The 23444-nt window shown below is 35.7% G+C and overlaps 3 protein-coding genes across 3 annotated transcripts; all 3 read right to left on the reverse strand.

Moving 5' to 3' along the window:
* Positions 1–1106: 1106 nt before the first annotated feature.
* LOC113589048 (trace amine-associated receptor 13c-like) lies at positions 1107–2126 on the reverse strand. Its single transcript, XM_027028500.2, has one exon. The coding sequence runs from the start codon at positions 2124–2126 to the stop codon at positions 1107–1109; it is 1020 nt and encodes a 339-aa protein (XP_026884301.2).
* Positions 2127–11253: 9127 nt separating this feature from the next.
* On the reverse strand, positions 11254–12276 carry LOC118242887 (trace amine-associated receptor 6-like). Its single transcript, XM_035535961.1, has one exon. The coding sequence runs from the start codon at positions 12274–12276 to the stop codon at positions 11254–11256; it is 1023 nt and encodes a 340-aa protein (XP_035391854.1).
* Positions 12277–21650: 9374 nt separating this feature from the next.
* LOC113568226 (trace amine-associated receptor 6-like) lies at positions 21651–22670 on the reverse strand. The gene has a single exon (XM_035535907.1). It carries the CDS (start codon positions 22668–22670, stop codon positions 21651–21653), a length of 1020 nt encoding a protein of 339 aa, XP_035391800.1.
* Between the last annotated feature and the right edge of the window lie 774 nt (positions 22671–23444).

Raw genomic sequence — 23444 nt, forward strand, 5'->3', positions numbered from 1 at the left:
GTTTTTATATAAAAGACTGGAATGAAATTTAAGCTACTTATGGACCCATAAGAGAAAGTTACCCAGAATAAGAGCATGTTCATATGTGTTATGTTCATATGTGCAGAATAGAGGAGAAACTCTTTTTGTCATGGCTGGTTTTTATTTTATTTTGTTAGACAGTTAAGAATAGACAAAAAAGCTCTGGAAAAAATGGGATGCTTTGACCTGATTTTCTTTGTACATATGCTGCAGTATTTTGTATACTGACAAGTTCTCAAAACACTGGCAAGGAGACCTCAGGAGGAACAAGACTGAATACTCTGCACTATGCTGTCCAAATATGATTGCAACTTTACTGCAGTGAACAGTATTATAATAAAAACCAAATGGAATCATCATCTAACACTGGCTTCAAAAAAGCTAAAATGTCACAAGAATATTTTGTTTAGAAGGTAAATCACACATATCAAAACAGAGTATTAATTTCTGAAAAAGGACCATAAATAGAATTTTTCAATGACATTTAGTATTGTGATAGAGGCAAATTCTTGTTCTTTACAAGACACACCAACAACCAGTGAAATAAACAATAAAACAAGAAAAAATAAATAATAAAACAAAACAGAATAAAAAGTGAGAGACTATTTTGAGCAAGTAGAAAGATAACATGGTGTTATCATAGCTTTGCCGCTCTGTCAGATCATGTCTGAAATTAAAATGCGCTGGAAACAAATTCCATTTTAAAAATAAGGACTCAAAAATTATACAAGTAACAATATACTTATCTGATGTTCTAGAACATTAATAAAAAAAAATCAAATGTTAAGGGATTCACAGAAAAATTCATATATACAAGCCATCCAAATGCAGTCTACATCAGTGTTTTAGAGGTAAAATTTTTATCTGACAGAGTACGCTAACTTTGACAAAAGGTATGAATATCCTAGCTCCTGTTATCTGCTTTATATATAATCCATGCACATAATTATGATAGAATAAGATGTGAAAAAAAGTTTAAAGGTTAATACACACTTAGAGAAACCCATCTGATTACCTACTCATCTCTTCAGTTTTTGTAATTTATATCATATGAAGAAAATTCAGTCTTTTAAGGAGAATAAAGTTTAAATATGCTCTGAAAACGAATGGAATGTTGAAGATGATAAATTAAACAGTCTACAAGTCACAATGTACTTAGCTGATGCTCTAAACCATGGATAAAATATAGCATATATTAAAGGATTGACAGAGGAATTGATGGATATAAGCCAGGTAAGAACAGTCCACAACAGTGACAAAGATGTCATGTTTTCAGCAGACAGAGAACATAGACTAAAAAGTATCCAGAGAGCAAGATAAACAAAAACAATGATGCCCAGTGTTTTTGCTGCTTTAGAATTAGAAGACTTAGAAACTTTGTCTCTGTGTCTGTTTGAGGTAGAATTCAACACAGATCTCACAGCTTTAGCGTGACGTCTTGCCAAAGTAAAAATGATTGAATACAAGGTGAATATAACTGAACATGGGCATAGAAATGAAATCACAAGATCAATGGTCATTATAGAAGATTTTATGATTAAAATGCACTCTCCATGGCATCTGCTCATGATCTGTGACAGAAGGAGATGGTCATTAAAGTACAAATAGATGAGGACATACAAGAGAGAACAAGACCAGCCTAGAATTATGAATAAAGACATTTTACAAACTGTAACTTTAGTGGAATATAGCAGAGGGTCATTGACTGCAATGTACGTATCAACAGCAATGAAAACCATATTGCACAAAGATGCTGAAGATGAGATACAATTGATGACTAGAAAAAGTGTACATGCCAATTTACCAAGATACCAACAGCTGTCTCTTAGTTGCATCGTATTCACAGGCATAACAACAAGTCCCATGAGAAGATCGGCCACAGCCAGAGAGAGGATGAGTAGGTTGGTTGGAGTATGGAGCTGCTTGAAGTGAGAGATAGATAAGATGACAAATAAGTTCAAAAATACAGTGCATACAGAGATACAAGACAGAAAACTAAACAAAAATAGATTTCCTGGGCCTGCTCGAACCTCCTTTCTGCATGAGTTGTTGTCGGGAAAGCAGTACTGAACTGATATGTTTTGCTGATACTCTGTGATATTCATTTTAAGTATTTACAGATATGCGAGTTGGAGCTAATCATTATATGCTGTTCAGCAGTGCTGGACTCATAAATTTGTCTTTGCAGATTGTGTATTTATGTTGAAGTATGAATCCTCCTACTAACATGTGAATGGTCACTTTGTAACCAGCATCATTCACTTAATATTCAATAATGTCTTTACAGAGGTGACCAGTAGGGGAGTGGAAGCGTTTACAGATAAAGTCAACTGTGAGTGTCATAGTTCAAACACACTTTACATCTATCACATTTTGCACAGAAGGTGTTTTTTGGATGTATTCATTTGCCTTTAACACATTATTAAATATGAAATAAATGCATACATATAATGTATTAGAAATGTATTGGAAGAGTCATCTGATCTCCATCTGCTGGATTTTGAAGAAAAAGAGTAAATGTGACAAAGCCAAAAGAGGGAGAAGTACTCTAGTCTGTTTCATCTCCAAATGTGACTTATTATAGCAGTTTTACAAAGGGCTTCAGAGAAAATCATTTGTTTCCAAGGTTTTGTGTCAATATCAGAGATGATGGAGCACAAACTGTGACAATTCTGCATCATACCGGCACAGCTGATTTTTGTACTTAGAAGTATGTTTCCTTTTTCAACTGTCACTTACTGTGATTCTGATAGAGCAGTTTGAGGTATAGAAATGGTGTATGTTAATGAAAAAAAATAATAACAATTTCCTCTTGGCTGGGTGGCACTGTAACGTCCTCTGTTGACCAGCTGCCAGTGATGTTTGGTATTGAATGTCAGACAGGCCACAGTTGCAGTTGTTAGTTTGGGGACATACCTGTCTGTGACCCAAGTGGAAGCTCAGATCAATTCATCATCCAATGGTGTTTTGGAGATATTTCACAAAACACTTGAAGTCAATGATTCATAAGTACTATTTTGAGTCAGGATGCAATTGGACCAAAAGAGTTCCAGTTGTACCTTTTCCTGTTATACAGACAGTTCAGTAGTGACTTCGCTTTAGTCCAGTACAACTTGATTTCGGACACTATGTAAGAGGTTCTTTCACATTAAAGAACAATTGATGATTATCATTTGATGTGCCTTCATCAAAATATCTGCTCAATAATATGAGTAATTTTAGGAAACATTTTCTTGCTGGTTTTATTGCTGCAATGAGTTTGTTGAAGTCTTCACAGAGAAAGATGCAAACATGCTTAGATAAACATACTGTTTCAACTTCTTTCCAGCCAGTTGATCAGGTTGTGCAAATAGGTCATGATACCTTTAAAAATAGTAGGCAGTGGCATCTTGATAACAAGTGGGATTAATATTTATAAGCAGAAAGAAGTACAAGGAAAGGTTTACTCCCAAGAGCTGCCATTTTGTGAGTAGTGAGAAAAAGGTGAAAAATCTCGGCTTATGCCTTTACCAACACGGTAAAGATATAAGATTTGTTTTACCTATGTAACAAATGGATGTTGAATGATTGTGTGTGTGTGTGTGTGGATGAGGTGCAAGCTAAATGTGCGTATTGCTGCATAGGGAATTTTCCATCAGTGAAGCAGGTTAGCCTTCCATTAACATTTGTATCTGTTTATGACAAATGATAAGGCAGTCATTTTGTGGTTTTATTTTAATCTAATTTGTTGACAGTTTTGTAATAAGAGAAATGTAAAATAGTTGTATAAGGTCAATGAAAAGTGAATATGTTCCTTTTTTGGTTTTGTTTGTGTATCTACTCTGACTGAGCACAGAAAGTTCCAGTGTTTAGATTACATGTGTTCTGGAGTTTAGTACATGTGAACAAAGTAAGTACAGGCACAACAGGCCAAAGATCTTTTTAGAAGATGCATTCTATTTGTAATCCTTTACAGTGTTGGCAGCATAGTCTTTTTTTTTTTTTTTTCCAAACAGCCATATTATATGTATCCTATTTTCTGTGTACTGCATGCATACAAGTATATGAGTACAGCTGAAAGTTTAAAAAAGAGAAATACATATGTTTTCAATTGATGTGTCTGGTTTCCTCTTACTCTCAGATATATATATATATATAAAAGGAATAACCCACTAGGGCCTCAAATATCCACGCAGAGATTTTGTATAGGATATTGCAAGATTAACCTCATGACCCATTCAGATTGTTTTCCATTAACTCACATAGATTACTGTTTTGACAATGTTGTTTCCGTTCACTATGTTGGATCTTTTAAAACTGTTATTTGCCAGTCCCACTAACAAAGCAACCAAAAATAGTTGCTGATTTTCTGACAACCGATGATGTATTCTGATACAGTCTGATGGATTTAGGTATGAAATATGCTCCCACTACATTTCAACACCTGATGAGCAGAGCATTGTATGGTATTCGAAATTGTGAAAATTACATCAAGGATGTTAATTCCACTGCATTATCAGAACAGTTAAACATTTTTGTTGTTGTATATTTCACAGAGGCTCTCAAGTTGAACTTGGCTATGTGTGAATTTGAAAAGGCCATAATTAGGTATTTGGGAAAATAATTCAGAATAGGTTGTGTTGGCCATTATGCGAATGTGAGAAGGAAGTGAATTCCACAGTTTAGGGGCAGCATAGGAGAATGCCCTGACACCCATGATACTTCGGTAAATGGCAGAATTGGTCAGTAAAGCTGCAGAGTGCAGGAGGAGGTATACGTCTAAGGAACATTTGTAAAACAGACAAGGGAAAGATTATGAAGAGTTTTAAATGTTATTAGTTGATTTAGTCCATGTAATGTCAATGGATTCGTGCTACAGAAATGCCTACTAGGATCACATTGAGTAAGACTTCAGTAGAGTGTTGTGTTAAAACATGACATAGTCTGGAAATATTTCATAAATGAAAAAAAGGCAATACACTATGACTAGAAAAGAAAGAATACTGTCCAAAATAACACCAAAGTTGTAAACCTATATAAAGACAGTTATAATAGCTCCATCAATAGGAAATGTACAAATATGAATTTTTGTAATGTAGATTTAGAATCCATAAGACACATTTCAGTTTTACTCTTTACTCAAATTGCTTGTTTTCCATATATGTATATCATGTAGAAAAGAAGTGAGAGTATTGAAAGAGAGAATAGAAGTTGGCATATTGGACATATCCAGCAGCATATCATCAGCATAACAATGAAATTGAATGTCATAGTGTTGAGAAATATTAAGAGGAACAAGGTCAATGATGAATAATAGTGGACTTAAGACTAAACCCTGTGGAACACCATGAGGAACCATAAAGCCTTCTGACCAATAATTCTGAATCTGTGCAAACCGTGTCCTGTCTACAAGATAGGAAGCAAACCACAGAGTCCAATACTAGCCAATCGTTTCAAAAGAAGCTGATATGATATTGTATCAATGGCTACACTGAGCTCAAGTAAAATTAAAGTAGAAAGCAAACCTGAATCAGCTTCACAGGGAAGGTCACTGGTGATCTTAACCACATCTGTTTCTCTACTATGTTTGGGATAAAAAAAAAATCTGATTATATCAACTTTCAGTGAAAAAGGAAGGGAACTATACTAATGGTCAGAGAATAATTAGCAATTAATGTGATCAAATAAATAATTGAAGGCAAACATGTTTTAACTATCATTGTAGGAATAGGCTCTAGATGGCATAAAAAAGGTATTAGACTTAGTAATAAGTTAAAAAAAACATTGATTTTCAGTTGAAAGAAAGAAGTCACAAATCAGTGGATGGAGACAATTTGATATTTTTTATTATTGATAAATCAGTCTGCAAAATATTACTAAGAGCCAACTGCACAGGACTTGTGCTAATTGTTTAGTTGAAAAACTTTAAAAAAAGCAGAACATTGTTTATAAAAGAGGTTAATATTAATATTTGTTTCAGATGTTTTGAGTAAACTTTTCTCTGTATAGAAAAGAGTCTTAGTATTTCATTAAACATTAATGTTAATACTGTGTGCATAATATGATGTTTTTGCACAGAAAGAGTATTTTTGAGGAAGGTATATGATAAAAATACATTTGTTTATGAACAATAAATCTGGTCTTGGTGTATATCCTCTCATGTCTTGACACAATTCATGTGTGTAACAAGGAGCAGTATGGACAAATGAAACAACCTGTGTTTTTGGAGGATATCAAGTGCAGAAGATTAACTATTATTGTAATAGTCTACTAAACCTGAAAGTGAAGCAATAGTGAAAGGAACAGAATTTGGAAAAATTAAACTGACATCCTCAGGATTAACATGTCAAATATTGTGCTATAATATCATGCAGTGCACCTTTGATTTAGCATACAGTAATTTGGCATTAAATGACAGCTTAATGTTAGATTAAAACATTGCTTTTAAAATCTTTAACAAACATTGTCAGTTTTACCAAAATTAACATTACAATCTCCCATCAATATAATATCAGAAGATATTGCACCAAGGGTGGTTAAAAGTTTTGATAGTAACAATCATTAGTAACAATAATAGATGACTTTGGTGATATTTACAAAAACACAATAATGGTAGGTATACATGCTAAGGGTTTAACAAGGTTTAACAGAGAGTGGCATTAATTTTATACTGTTACGCTAAATCAGCATGAGGCCATCTCCCCTACCTCAATAACAAGGCTTGCAAATGTAAACAAATCCAGACTGAACTGCTGCATTTATATTTAAAATCAGTGGAAGCCAGATTTCTGTAGGACACAAATAATCCAGTTTATGGTCCATAATGAAGACATTAATCACAGAAGCTTTGTTGGTGATAAAAGTTGATGTAAAGGGCAAACTTATGATAACTTGTGTGCATACTTATAGCTGAGTTAGTTAATGGAGTCCAGAGCACAGCCGTCTTACATTTTTATAACCGTATGAAAAATGTAAGAAAGCACAGCCATCATACATTTTAGAACCGAAGTGTATATACAATTCCAACCAGTGCTCAATGCACACTGCTGGCACTGCTGGTTTAGAGTTATGAACCTGAACCTGACATCCAATATAAACGCGGATCCAAGAATATGATGGCTGATACTCTTTCTCAAGTTTATCTTAGAAAAGAAGTTCATTCTCACCTTTTATTTATGGGCCACCTCTGCCCCTCTTACCATTGTCCCTGCCACCACTGCCCTGCTGTATTCCATCCTGGCTGCCTCTGCCCCACTGCACGTGGTCCCAGCAGCCCTTTTTTATGTGTGTGTGTGGGGGGGGGGGGGGGGGGGGGGATGTCTTCCTTTGATCTGATGCCCTGCCTCTGGCAACAATTAGACCTGCTCCTAAGAGGGTGTGGCCAAACACTTCTCCCAGGAAGGTGTCGCCATGCCCTCTTCCAAAGATGGTGACGCTATACCTCTGGATCCACTGGCTGCTCTGTCGCCTGGCTTGCTCTCGACCTTGGACTGTGTAATTGTTGTCAGTCATGGATTTGCCCAAAATAAATATCACTCATCACTACCCTTGCATCGTTCTTTGCCTCAATCAGTGTCATATAGGTAAGATGACAACATGAGTTCATTGTATTGATTAACCATGTGCTAATAGTTCTTTATCTAGATATTTTAATAGGTTTATTTTATTTTTAATGAAAATAAGTGTCACGTGTTGATTTTGTGTCATGTGTTGTCAACTGGCGATGGGTCAAAATTTTCAAAAAGAACCGATTTCATTTCCAGAAAATCAATAAAATTAGAAAAAAATAACATATATATATAAAAAGAAACAATATGATGAATATTATTTAAAATTTGGGTTTACTTACATCAAAGTATATGGGGATGTAAAGCCACAGTGTGTAATCTGTGCAGGTACTCTTGCTAATGACAGCTTGAAAGCAGCAAAACTAAAGCAACATTTAGACATAAAACATGGTCTCTCAAAAAAAGTTAATATTTTTTTGCATGGAAATTGAGTGAACTGAACTCAGAAAAAGGTGTGATTAAAACTGCCACACGCTCCAGTGTAAATCCTAAACAACAAAGTGTCACGAAACAGTGTGGTTTGGCCTGCCACATGCAGTGGGAGGATCTCTGTTTATTTGTGGCCACGCCTGCACACCTGCACCAGGTTAGTGTTTTGTCTGTGTGTATATAAACCTGTGTCATGGAGTGCAGTGCTGTTGGTGTTTGACATGTTTGCCTTTGTGCATGTTTGTCTCTGTCTATGTTTGCCCTTGTTAATGCTATTTATATGTATGTAGATGTTCACCGTTTATGTCATGTGTGAGTGCCATTGTTGTTTTCGTTATATGTTAATAAATGTCTGTCCACGTCAAAGGAGCCTGTGCGTCCTGCCCCTCGCCCTGCGGCACTCGGGCCATTACACAAAGTCTATGTATTTAGGAGAAAAATTCACCAGTTCAACAGGCAACCAGTTTTAATTCTAGATTCTGGTTGAAAATTCAGCAAGACTATCCAGCCATCATGAAACAAGCAATCAGAGGCCTTTTGCCATTTGGCTTATTACATTTACACAAAGCTGGATTCTCTGCACTGGATGTCCTGAAGCCACAGATCAAAACGTCAGCAAGACAAAGGAGCTGATCGTGGATTGCAGCAAGAAGCAGGAGTGGCACTACCAACCTGTGAGGATCAGTGCAACCACGGTGGAGAGATTAGATCGTTTCAGGTATCTTGGTGTTCACATCTCGCAGGACCTGTCGTGGTCCCGCCACACCAACTCCCTGGCAAAGAAAAAGACTTGTCAGCATCTTTACCACCTCAGACGCCTAAGAGACTTCAGAATGCCCTCCAAGGTACTGCGGAACTTCTACACCTGCATTATTGAGAGCATCCTCACGGGAAACATCACAGTCTGGTTTGGGAACACCACCAAGCAGGACAGACAAGCACTCCAAAGGGTGGTGCGTTCAGCAGAGCACATCACTCATACGGAACTTCCTGACCTGCAGAGCATCTATTACCAGCGTTGCCAGACCGAGCCCAGGAGGATTGTGAAGGATCTCACCGATCCCAACAGTAGGCTCTTCTCTCTGTTGAGGTCAGGGAAGTGCTTTCGCTCCCTGATGACCAGGATAGAGAGACTGAAGAGGAGCTTCTTCCCACAGGCCATTCAGGCCCTGAATCAGGGAAACTGATAAACTGTGGAGACCACCACCACCACCATGTAACTGTAAATATTCAGTTGTAAGCTATACACCCCTGTTTTTTTTCCTCAGTTTGGACAGAGCACTCTCAAACTATTTTACTGTAACTTATACTGTGTATGACTATGTATGTGACAAATAAACCAAACTTGAACTTGAACTGGAGGTGGAGAACAATTTAAGACTTGATATCAAACTTGATATCAAAAGATTGTGTTAAAAAAAGGAACCACATCCTTTACAATAAAATGAGTATGTTAATTCACACATTTTTATATGGAAAACGTTCTGTGTGTGTGTGTGTGTGTGTGTGTGTGTGTGTGTGTGTTACATATCTTCCTAAAATAATACTGATTTGGTTGTTGAAAACAGGGTGACTGGCAGTTAGGTACAAAGAGGTTTATTGTTATTTCCTGCTCTTTCTTTTCATTTGCCCTTCATGCCACCTTCACAATTGACTTTCAGCGCTGTAACATTTTTCAAGGCCATATAATGAACTTGCATGAAAGAAACAAGCAAAATAACACCTGTTTTCCTTTGGTCAAATCACAACGTGACTCCAAAAGTACTTATGAATCATTGACTTTTGTGAAATTCTCAAACAGACCATTGAATGAGAGTAGTTATGGTATCAAGGCTTTCACATGACTCACAGACTGGCATGTCGCCAAACTGATTTTTTTTTTTTTTTAAAAAGACTGGAATGGAATTTAGGCTACTTATAAACCAATGGATGGTATTAGTTGGGCCTTCATGCCACCTTCACCTTTGACATTCAACAGTGTGACATTTTTCAATGCCAATGGATGAACATACACGAGAGAGATCCATCAAAATAACACCTGTTTTTACCTAAAAGACTGGAAAGAAATTTAGGCTACTTATGGACCCTTGAATGGGGAGAGAAAGTTACCCAGAATAAGAGCATGTGTTTTGTTCATGTGTGCAGAATAAAGGAGAAACTCTTTTTGTCATGGCTGGTTTTTATTTTACTTTGTTAGACAGTTAAAAATAGACAATAAAAGCTCTGGACAAATGGAATTATATGACCTCATTTGTTTTATACATATTCTGCAGTATTTTGTATATTGACAAGTTCCACTTGAGGGGGGCCAAGTTCTCAAAACACTAGCAAGGGGACCTCAGGAGGAACAAGATTGAATACTCTGCACTATGCTGTCCAAATATGATTGCAGCTTTAATGCAGTGAACAGTATTATAATTAAAAAAGAAAAAAAAAGCGATGGAATCAACATCTAACACTGGCTTCAAAAGAGCCAAAATGTCACAAGAATCTTTTGTTTAGAAGGTAAATCATAAGTATCAAAACAAAGTATAATTTTCTGAAAAAGGACTATAAATAGAATTTTTCAAAGAGGTTTCGATAATATTATGATACAGGCAAATTCTTGTTCTTTACAAGACACAACAAAAACCAGTGAAATAAATAATAAAACAAGCAAAAGAAATAATAAAAAGGTTAAAAAGTGAGAGATTTTTTTAACCAAGGGCAGAGATAACATGCTGTTGTCTTAGGTTATGTCTTAAATTAAAATGCCCTGGAAACAAGTGACATTTTAAAGATAAGGACTCCAAAATTCTACAAGTAGCAATATACTTAGCTGAAGTACTAGAATATTAACTAAAAAAAAAAAACAAACAAAAAAAAAACAGGGTTTGTCTACACCAGTGTTGGTCTACCAACACCAACACCAGTTTTTTAGAGGGCAGGTTTTTATCTGACAGAGTAAGCTAACTTTGATAAAAGGTATAAATATCCTAGCTCCTGATATCTACTTATATATATATATATATATATATATATATATATATATATATATATATATATATATATATATATATATATATATATATATATATATATATATATATATATATATAATTCATGTGCATGACTATAATAGAATAATATTTGAAAAAAATACAAATTTAATACACAGTTACTGAAGCCCATCCAATCATCATACTCATCTCTTCAGTTTTTGTAATTTATATCATATGAAGCAGATTCAGTCTTTTGAGGTGAATAAAGTTTGAAATTAAATATGCTTTGAAAATGAATGGAATGTTGAAGATGATAAATTAAACAGTCTACAAGTCACAATGTACTTAGCTGATGCTCTAAACCATGGATAAAATATAGCATATATTAGAGGATTGACAGAGGAATTGATGGATATAAGCCAGGCAAGAACAGTCCACACCAGTGACAAAGACGTTATGTTTTGAACTGACAAAGAACATAAACAAAAAGGTATCCAGGTAGCAAGATAAACACAAACAACGATGCCCAGTGTTTTTCCTGCTTTAGAATTAGAAGACTTAGAAACTTTGTCTCTGTGTCTGTTTGAGGTAGCATTCAAGATGGATCTCACAGCTTTAGCTTGACGTCTTGCCAAAGTAAAAATGATTGAATACAAGATGACTATAACTGAACATGGACATAGAAAAGAAATCACTAGATCAATGATTACCCAGGAGGATTTTATAATTAAAATGCACTCTCCATGGCATCTGCTCATAATCTGAGATGGAAGGAGATGGTCATTAAAGTACAAATAGATGAGGACATACAAGAGAGAACAAGACCAGCCTAGAATTATGAATAAAGACATTTTGCAAACTGTGACTTTAATGGAATATAGCAGAGGGTCACTGATTGCAATGTACCGATCAACTGCAATGAAAACCATATTACACAGAGATGCTGACATTGAGATAGAATTGATTATTAGGAAAAGTGTACATGCCATTTTACCAGGATACCAACAGCTGTCTCTTAGTTGCATCGTATTCACAGGCATAACAACAAGTCCCATGAGAAGATCGGCCACAGCCAGAGAGAGGATGAGTAGATTGGTAGGAGTATGGAGCTGCTTGAAGTGAGAGATGGAAAAGATCACAAGCAAGTTCAAAAATACATTGCATATAATGATACAAGACAGAAAAATAAACAAAATTATATTTCCAAGGCCTGTTCGGACCTCCTTTCTGCATGATGAGTTGTTGTCAAGAAAGCAGTACTCAACTGTCATGTTTTGGTGATACTCTGTGATATTCATCTTAAGTATTTACAGATATGCGAGTTGGCGCTAATCATTATATGCTGTTCAGCAGTGCTGGACTGATAAATTTGTCTTTGCAGATTGTGTATTTATGTTGAAGTATGAATCCTCCTACTAACATGTGAATGGTCACTTTGTAACCAGCATCATTCACTTAATATTCAATAATGTCTTTACAGAGGTGACCAGTAGGGGAGTGGAAGCGTTTACAGTTAAAGTCAACTCTGAGTGTCATAGTTCAAACACACTTTACATCTATCACATTTTGCACAGAAGGTGTTTTTTGGATGTATTCATTTGCCTTTAACACATTATTAAATATGAAATAAATGCATACATATAATGTATTAGAAATGTATTGGAAGAGTCATCTGATCTCCATCTGCTGGATTTTGAAGAAAAAGAGTAAATGTGACAAAGCCAAAAGAGGGAGAAGTACTCTAGTCTGTTTCACCTCCAAATGTGACTTATTATAGCAGTTTTACAAAGGGCTTCAGAGAAAATCATTTGTTTCCAAGGTTTTGTGTCAATATCAGAGATATTAGCACAAACTGTGACAATTCTGCATCATCAGCACAGCTGATTTTTGTACTTAGAAGTCTGTTTCCTTTTTCAACTGTCTCTTACTGTGATTCTGATAGAGCAGTTTGAGGTATAGAAATGGTGTATGTTAATGAAAAAAAATAAAAATAACAAACAATTTCCTCTTGGCTGGGTGGCACTGTAACGTCCTCTGTTGACCAGCCGCCAGTGATGTTTGGTATTGAATGTCAAACAGGCCACAGTTGCAGTTGTTAGTTTGGGGACATACCTGTCTGTGACCCAAGTGGAAGCTCAGATCAATTCATCGTCCAATGGTGTTTTGGAGATATTTCACAAAACACTTGAAGTCAATGATTCATAAGTACTATTTTGAGTCAGGATGTGATTGGACCAAGAGTTCCAGTTGTACCTTTTCCTGTTATACAGACAGTTCAGTAGTGACTTCGCTTTAGTCCAGTACAACTTGATTTCGGACACTATGTAAGAGGTTCTTTCAAATTAAAGAACAATTGATGATTATCATCTGATGTGCCTTCATCAAAATATCTGCTCAATAATGTGAGTAATTTTAGGGAACATTTTCTTGCTGGTTTTATTGCTGCTATCAGTTTGTTGAAGTCTTCACAGAGAAAGATGCAAAGATGCTTAGATAAACATACTGTTTCAACTTCTTTCCAGCCAGTTGATCAGGTTGTGCAAATAAGTCATGATATCTTTAAAAATAGTAGGCAGGGGCATCGTGATAACAAGTGGGATTAATATTTATAAGCAGAAAGAAGTACAAGGAAAAGTTTACTCCCAAGAGCTGCCATTTTGTGAGTAGTGAGAAAAAGGTGAAAAATCTCGGCTTATGCCTTTACCAACACGGTAAAGATATAAGATTTGTTTTAGCTATGTAACAAATGGATGTTGAATGATTGTGTGTGTGTGGATGAGGTGTAAGCTAAATGTGTGTATTGCTGCATAGGGAATTTTCCATCAGTGAAGCAGGTTAGCCTTCCATTAACATTTGTATCTGTTTATGACAAATGATAAGGCAGCCATTTTGTGGTTTTATTTTAATCTAATTTGTTGACAGTTTTATAATAAGAGGAATGTAAAATAGTTGTATAAGGTCAATGAAAAGTAAATATGTTCCTTTTTTGGTTTTGTTTGTGTATCTACTCTGACTGAACACAGAAAGTTCCAGTGTTTAGACTACATGTGTTCTGGAGTTTAGTACATGTGAACAAAGTAAGTACAGGCACAACAGGCCAAAGATCTTTTTAGAAGATGCATTCTATTTGTAATCCTTTACAGTGTTGGCAGCATAGTCATTTTTTGTATTTGTTTTTGTTTTTTTCCAAACAGCCATATTATATGTATCCTATTTTCTGTGTACTGCATCCATACAAGTGTATGAGTACAGCTGAAAGTTTAAAAAAGAGAAATACATATGTTTTCAATTGATGTGTCCGGTTTCCTCTTACTCTCAGAGATATATATATATATATATATATATATATATATATATATATATATATATATATATATATAATAAAAAGGAATGATCCACTATGGCCTCAAATATCCAAAGTCCACAAAGGTACGCAGAGATTTTGTATAGGATATTGCAAGATTAACCTCATGACCCATTCAGATTGTTTTCCATTAACTCACATAGATTACTGTTTTGACAATGTTGTTTCCGTTCACTATGTTAGATCTTTTAAAAATGTTATTTGCCAGTCCCACTAACAAAGCAAGCAAAAATAGTTGCTGATTCTGTGACAACCGATGATGTATTCTCATACAGTCTGATGGATTTAGGTATGAAATATGCTCCCACTACATTTCAACACCTGATGAGCAGAGCATTGTATGGTATTCGAAATTGTGAAAATTACATCAAGGATGTTAATTCCACTGCATTATCAGAGCATTTAAACATTTTTGTTGCTGTATATTTCACAGAGGCTCTCAAGTTGAACTTGGCTATGTGTGAATTTGCAAAGGCCATAATTAGGTATTTGGGAAAATAATTCAGAATAGGTTGTGTTGGCCATTATGCGAATGTGAGAAGGAAGTGAATTCCACAGTTGCCCTGACACCCATGATACTTCGGTAAATGGCAGAATTGGTCAGTAAAGCTGCAGAGTGCAGGAGGAAGTATACGTCTAAAGAACATTTGTAAAACAGACAAGGGAAAGATTATGAAGAGTTTTAAATGTTATTAGTTGATTTAGTCCATGTAATGTCCATGGATTCGTGCTACAGAAATGCCTACTAGGATCACATTGAGTAAGACTTCAGTAGAGTGTTGTGTTAAAACATGACATAGTCTGGAAATATTTCATAAATGAAAAAAAGGCAATACACTATGACTAGAAAAGAAAGAATACTGTCCAAAATAACACCAAAGTTGTAAACCTATATAAAGACAGTTATAATAGCTCCATCAATAGGAAATGTACAAATATGAATTTTTGTAATGTAGATTTAGAATCCATAAGACACATTTCAGTTTTACTCTTTACTCAAATTGCTTGTTTTCCATATATGTATATCATGTAGAAAAGAAGTGAGAGTATTGAAAGAGAGAATAGAAGTTGGCATATTGGACATATCCAGCAGCATATCATCAGCATAACAATGAAATTGAATGTCATAGTGTTGAGAAATATTAAGAGGAACAAGGTCAATGATGAATAATAGTGGACTTAAGACTAAACCCTGTGGAACACCATGAGGAACCATAAAGCCTTCTGACCAATAATTCTGAATCTGTGCAAACCGTGTCCTGTCTACAAGATAGGAAGCAAACCACAGAGTCCAATACTAGCCAATCGTTTCAAAAGAAGCTGATATGATATTGTATCAATGGCTACACTGAGCTCAAGTAAAATTAAAGTAGAAAGCAAACCTGAATCAGCTTCACAGGGAAGGTCATTGGTGATCTTAACCACATCTGTTTCTCTACTATGTTTGGGATAAAAAAAAAATCTGATTATATCAACTTTCAGTGAAAAAGGAAGGGAACTATACTAATGGTCAGAGAATAATTAGCAATTAAAGTGATCAAATAAATAATTGAAGACAAACATGTTTTAACTATCATTGTAGGAATGGGCTCTAGATGGCATAAAAAAGGTATTAGACTTAGTAATAAGTTAAAAAAACATTGATTTTCAGTTGAAAGACAGAAGTCACAAATCAGTGGATGGAGACAATTTGATAGTTTTTATTGTTGATAAATCAGTCTGCAAAATGTTATTAAGAGCCAACTGCACAGGAATTGTGCTAATTTTTTAGTTGAAAAACAAAAAAAAAGCAGGACATTGTTTATAAGAGAGGTTAATATTAATATTTGTTTCAGATGTTTTGAGTAAACTTTTCTCTGTATAGAAAAGAGTCTTAGTATTTCATTAAACATTAATGTTAATACTGTGTGCATAATGATAATTAAAAAAATGATTTTTGCACAGAAAGAGTATTTTTGTAGTAAAGTATATGATCAAAATACATTTGTTTATGAACAATAAATCTGGTCTTGGTGTATATCCTCTCATGTCTTGACACAATTCATGTGTGTAACAAGGAGCAGTATGGACAAATGAAACAACCTGTGTTTTTGGAGGATATCAAGTGCAGAAGATAAACTATTATTGTAATAGTCTACTAAACCTGAAAGTGAAGCAATAGGGATAGGAACAGAGTTTGGAATCATTAAACTAAGATTCTCAGGATTAACATGTCAAATATTGTGCTATAACGTCATACTGCGCACCTACGATTTAGCATACAGTAAGTGGTCATTACCAGTTTTATTTTAGATCAAAACATTGCTTTAAAATCTTTAGTAAACATTTTCAGCTTTATTAAAATGAACATTAAAATCTTCCATTAAAATATTGTTGGAAGACATTGCACCAAGAGTGGTTAAATCTACTGAGTTTTCATTAGTAACAGTAATAGATGACTTTGGTGATCTGTACAAAACCACAATAATGGTAGGTATACATGCTAAGGGTTTAACAGCCAGCAGTTCTAAGGACAACGAGCCATGTAAAGAGAGTGGCATTAATTTTATACTCTTATGATAAATCAGCATGAGGCCATTTTCCCTACCTCAATAACAAGGCTTGCAAATGTAAACAAATCCAGACTGAACTGCTGCATTTATATTTCAAATCAGTGGAAGCCATATTTCTGTAGGACACAAATAATCCAGTTTATGGTCCATAATGAAGACATTAATCACGGAAGCTTTGTTGGTGATAAAAGTTGATGTAAAGGGCAAACTTATAATAACTTGTGTGCATACTTATAGCTGAGTTAGTTAATGGAGTCCAGAGCACAGCTGTCTTACATTTTTATAACCGTATGAAAAATGTAAGAAAGCACAGCCATCATACATTTTAGAACCGAAGCGTATATACAATTCCAACCAGTGCTCAATGCACACTGCTGGCACTGCTGGTTTAGAGTTATGAACCTGAACCTGACATCCAATATAAACGCGGATCCAAGAATATGATGGCTGATACTCTTTCTCAAGTTTAGCTTAGAAAAGAAGCTCATTCTCACCTTTTCTTTATGGGCCACCTCTGCCCCTCTTACCATTGTCCCTGCCCCACTGCACGTGGTCCCAGCAGCCCTTTTTTATGTGTGTGTGTGTGTGGGGGGGGGGGGGGGGATGTCTTCCTTTGATCTGATGCCCTGCCTCTGGCACCAATTAGACCTGCTCCTAAGAGGGTGTGGCCACACACTTCTCACAGGAAGGTGTCGCCATGCCCTCTTCCAAAGATGGTGACGCTATACCTCTGGATCCACTGGCTGCTCTGTCGCCTGGCTTGCTCTCGACCTTGGACTGTGTAATTGTTGTCAGTCATGGATTTGCCCAAAATAAATATCACTCATCACTACCCTTGCATCGTTCTTTGCCTCAATCAGTGTCATATAGGTAAGATGACAACATGAGTTCATTGTATTGATTAACCATGTGCTAATAGTTCTTTATCTAGATATTTTAATAGGTTTATTTTATTTTTAATGAAAATAAGTGTCACGTGTTGATTTAGTGTCATGTGTTGTCAACTGGCGATGGGTCAAAATTTTCAAAAAGAACCGATTTCATTTCCAGAAAATCAATAAAATTAGAAAAAGATAACATATATATAAAAAGAAACAATATGATGAATATTATTTAAAATTTACTTACATCAAAGTATATGGGGATGTAAAGCCACAGTGTGTAATCTGTGCAGGTACTAATGACAGCTTGAAAGCAGCAAAACTAAAGCAACATTTATAAAGCAATATTTTTTTGCATGGAAATTGAGTGAACTGAACTCAGAAAAAGGTGTGATTAAAACTGTCACACGCTCCAGTGTACATCCTAAACAACAAAGTGTCACGAAACACTGGTTTGGCCTGCCACATGCAGTGGGAGGATTACTGTTTATTTGTGACCACGCCTGCAAACCTGCACCAGGTTAGTGTTTTGTCTGTGTGTATATAAACCTGTGTCATGGAGTGCAGTGCTGTTGGTGTTTGACATGTTTGCCTTTGTGCATGTTTGTCTCTGTCTATGTTTGCCCTTGTTAACGTTATTTATATGTATGTAGATGTTCACCGTTTATGTCATGTGTGAGTGCCATTGTTGTTTTCGTTATATGTTAATAAATGTCTGTCCACGTCAAAGGAGCCTGTGCGTCCTGCCCCTCGCCCTGCGGCACTCGGGCCGTTACACAAAGTCAATGTATTTAGGAGAAAAATTCACCAGTTCAACAGGCAACCAGTTTTAATTCTAGGTTCTGGTTGAAAATTCAGCAAGACTATCCAGCCTTCACGAAACAAGCAATCAGAGGCCTTTTTCCATTTGGCTTATTACATTTACACAAAGCTGGATTCTCTGCACTGGATGTCCTGAAGCCACAGCACAGATCAAAACGTCAGCAAGACCAAGGAGCTGATCATGGATTGCAGCAAGAAGCAGGAGCGGCACTACCAACCTGTGAGGATCAGTGGAACCACGGTGGAGAGATTAGATCGTTTCAGGTATCTTGGTGTTCACATCTCGCAGGACCTGTCCTGGTCCCGCCACACCAACTCCCTGGCAAAGAAGAAGATTCGTCAGCATCTTTACCACCTCAGATGTCTAAGAGACTTCAGACTGCCCTCCAAGGTACTGCGGAACTTCTACACCTGCACTATTGAGAGCATCCTCACGGGGAACATCACAGTCTGGTTTGGGAACACCACCAAGCAGGACAGACAAGCACTCCAAAGGGTGCTGCGTTCAGCAGAGCGCATCATTCATACGGAAGTTCCTGACCTGCAGAGCATCTATTACAAGCGGTGCCAGACCAAGGCCAGGAGGATTGTGAAGGACTCCACTGATCCCAACAGTAGGCTCTTCTCTCTGTTGAGGTTTGAGAAGCGCTTTCGCTCCCTGATGACCAAGATAGAGAGACTGAAGAGGAGCTTCTTCCCACAGGCCGTTCGGGCCCTGAATCAGGGAAACTGATAAACTGTGGGGACCACCACCACCACCATGTAACTGTAAATATTAAATTGTAAGCTGGAACTGTACATTGTGTACGTACATTTAGACATATCTATATATACATTGTATATATAAACATATTATACATATATTGTACATACATTGTTAATATATTTTGTATATATATATTAACAATGGGTGTATTTCCCTATACACCCCTGTTTTTTTTTCCTCAGTATGGACAGAGCACTCTCAAACTATTTCACTGCAACTTATACTGTGTATGACTATGTATGTGACAAATAAACCAAACTTGAACTTGAACTGGAGGTGGAGAACAATGTAAGACTGGCTGTTTGAAAGATTAAACTTGATATCAAAAGATTGTGTTAAAAAAAGCTGCCACATCCTTTACACTAAAATGAGTACGTTAATTCACACATTTTTATATGGAAAACGTTCTGTGTGTGTGTGTGTGTGTGTGTGTGTGTGTGTATTACATATCTTCCTAAAATAATACTGATTTGGTTGTTGAAAGGACGGTGACTGGCAGTTAGGTACAAAGAGGTTTATTGTTATTTCCTGCTCTTTCTTTTCATTTGCCCTTCATGCCACCTTCACAATTGACTTTCAGCGCTGTAACATTTTTCAAGGCCATATAATGAACTTGCATGAAAGAAACAAACAAGATAACACCTGTTTTCCTTTGGTCAAATCACAACGTGACTCCAAAAGTACTTATGAATCATTGACTTTTGTGAAATTCTCAAACACACCATTGAATGAGAGTAGTTATGGTATCAGGGCATCCACATGACTCACAGACTGGTATGTTGCCAAACTTTTTTTTTTTTTTTTTTCTGAAAAGACTGGAATGGAATTTAAGCTACTTATAAACCAATGGATGGTATTAGTTGGGCCTTCATGCCACCTTCACCTTTGACATTCAACAGTGTGACATTTTTCAATGCCAGTGGATGAACATACATGAGAGAGATCCATCAAGATAACACCTGTTTTTACCTAAAAGACTGGAAAGAAATTTAGGCTACTTATGGACGCATGAATGTGGAGAGAAAGTTACCCAGAATAAGAGCATGTGTTATGTTCATGTGTGCAGAATAAAGGAGAAACTCTTTTTGTCATGGCTGGTTTTTATTTTATTTTGTTAGACAGTTAAGAATAGACAATAAAAGCTCTGGACAAATGGAATTATATGACCTTATTTTTTTTTATACATATGCTGCAGTATTTTGTATATTGACAAGTTCCAGTTGAGGGGGGCCAATTTCTCAAAACACTAGCAAGGGGACCTCAGGAGGAAGAAGATTAAATACTCTTCACTATGCTGTCCAAATATGATTGCAGCTTTACTGCAGTGAACAGTGTTATAATTTAAAAAAAAACAAAACAAGATGGAATCAACATCTAACACCGGCTTCAAAAGAGCCAAAATGTCACAAGAATGTTTTGTTTAGAAGGTAAATCATAAGTATCAAAACAAAGTATACATTTCTGAAAAAGGACTATAAATAGAATTTTTCAAAGGCGTTTGGATAATATTATGATACAGGCAAATTCTTGTTCTTTACAAGACACAACAAAAACCAGTGAAATAAATAATAAAACAAGCAAAATAAATAATATAAAAGATTAAAAAGTGAGAGATTTTTTTATCCAAGGGCAGAGATAAAAAGGTAAATCACAAGTATCAAAACAGGCTGAATGTCTAAAAAAAGGACCATAAATAGAATTTTTCAAAGACATTGGGATTGTATTGTAATACAGGCAAATTACTGTTCTTTACAAGACACACCAACAACCAGCAAAATAAATAACAAATCAAGCAAAAAAAATAATAAAACAAAAAAATAATAAAAAGTGAGCAACTTTTTTGAGCAAGGACAGAAGTCAGGTTATGTCTTAAATTAAAATGCCCTGGAAACAAATGCCATTTTAAAGATAAGGACTCCAAAATTCAACAAGTAGCAATATATTTAGCTGATGTTCTAGAATATTAATTAAAAAACAAAACAAAAAAACACCAGGGTTTGTCTACACCAGCGTTGGTCTACCAACACCAACACCAGTGTTTTAGAGGTCAGGCTTTTATCTGACAGAGTAAGCTAAATTTGATAAAAGGTATAAATATCCTAGCTCCTGATATCTGCTTTATATATATAATTAATATGCATGACTATAATAGAATAATATTTGAAAAAAATACAAATTTAATACACAGTTACTGAAGCCCATCCAATCATCATACTCATCTTTTCAGTTTTTGTAATTTATATCCTATGAAGCAGATTCAGTCTTTTGAGGAGAATAAAGTTTGAAATTAAATATGCTTTGAAAATGATTGCAATGTTGAAGATGATAAATTAAACAGTCTACAAGTCACAATGTACTTAGCTGTTGCTCTAAACCATGGATAAAATATAGCATATATTAAAGGATTGACAGAGGAATTGATGGATATAAGCCAGATAAGAACAGTCCACAACAGTGACAAAGATGTCATGTTTTCAACAAACAGAGAACATAGACTAAAAGGTATCCAGAGAGCAAGATAAACAAAAACAACAATGCCCAGTGTTTTTGCTGCTTTAGAATTAGAAGACTTAGAAACTTTGGCTCTGTGTCTGTTTGAGGTAGCATTCAACACAGATCTCACAGCTTTAGCTTGACGTCTTGCCAAAGTAAAAATGATTGAATACAAGATTAATATAACTGAACATGGGCATAGAAATGAAATCACAAGATCAATGGTCATTATAGAAGATTTTATGATTAAAATGCACTCTCCATGGCATCTGCTCATAATCTGAGATGGAAGGAGATGGTCATTAAAGTACAAAAAGATGAGGACATACAAGAGAGAACAAGACCAGCCTAGAATTATGAATAAAGACATTTTGCAAACTGTGACTTTAATGGAATATAGCAGAGGGTCACTGATTGCAATGTACCGGTCAACTGCAATGAAAACCATATTAAACAGAGATGCTGACATTGAGATAGAATTGATTATTAGAAAAAGTGTACATGCCATTTTACCAAGATACCAACAGCTGTCTCTTAGTTGCATCGTATTCACAGGCATAACAACAAGTCCCATGAGAAGATCGGCCACAGCGAGAGAGAGGATGAGTAGGTTGGTTGGAGTATGGAGCTGCTTGAAGTGAGAGATAGATAAGATGACAAATACGTTCAAAAATACAGTGCATACAGAGATACAAGACAGAAAACTAAACAAAAATAGATTTCCTGGGCCTGCTTGAACCTCCTTTCTGCATGAGTTGTTGTCAGGAAAGCAGTACTGAACTGTCATGTTTTGCTGATACTCTGTGATATTCATTTTAAGTATTTACAGATATGCGAGTTGGAGCTAATCATTATATGCTGTACAGCAGTGCTGGACTGATAAATTTGTCTTTGCAGATTGTGTATTTATGTTGAAGTATGAATCCTCCTACTAACATGTGAATGGTCACTTTGTAACCAGCATCATTCACTTAATATTCAATAATGTCTTTACAGAGGTGACCAGTAGGGGAGTGGAAGCGTTTACAGTTAAAGTCAACTGTGAGTGTCATAGTTCAAACACACTTTACATCTATCACATTTTGCACAGAAGGTGTTTTTTGGATGTATTCATTTGCCTTTAACACATTATTAAATATGAAATAAATGCATACATATAATGTATTAGAAATGTATTGGAAGAGTCATCTGATCTCCATCTGCTGGATTTTGAAGAAAAAGAGTAAATGTGACAAAGCCAAAAGAGGGAGAAGTACTCTAGTCTGTTTCATCTCCAAATGTGACTTATTATAGCAGTTTTACAAAGGGCTTCAGAGAAAATCATTTGTTTCCAAGGTTTTGTGTCAATATCAGAGATGATGGAGCACAAACTGTGACAATTCTGCATCATACTGGCACAGCTGATTTTTGTACTTAGAAGTATGTTTCCTTTTTCAACTGTCACTTACTGTGATTCTGGTAAAGCAGTTTGAGGTATAGAAATTGTGTATGTTAATGAAAAAAAATAAAAATAACAAACAATTTCCTCTTGGCTGGGTGGCAATGTAACGTCCTCTGTTGACCAGCCGCCCGTGATGTTTGGTATTGA

Source organism: Electrophorus electricus, chromosome 17 (assembly GCF_013358815.1).
Source record: "Electrophorus electricus isolate fEleEle1 chromosome 17, fEleEle1.pri, whole genome shotgun sequence".
Lineage (NCBI taxonomy): Eukaryota > Metazoa > Chordata > Actinopteri > Gymnotiformes > Gymnotidae > Electrophorus > Electrophorus electricus.

What these genes read in the sequence shown, in the direction of transcription:
- LOC113568226 (XM_035535907.1), bottom strand. Translation starts at nt 22,670, where the DNA reads ATGAATATCACAGAGTATCAGCAAAACATGACAGTTCAGTACTGCTTT.
- LOC118242887 (XM_035535961.1), bottom strand. Translation starts at nt 12,276, where the DNA reads ATGAATATCACAGAGTATCACCAAAACATGACAGTTGAGTACTGCTTT.
- LOC113589048 (XM_027028500.2), bottom strand. Translation starts at nt 2,126, where the DNA reads ATGAATATCACAGAGTATCAGCAAAACATATCAGTTCAGTACTGCTTT.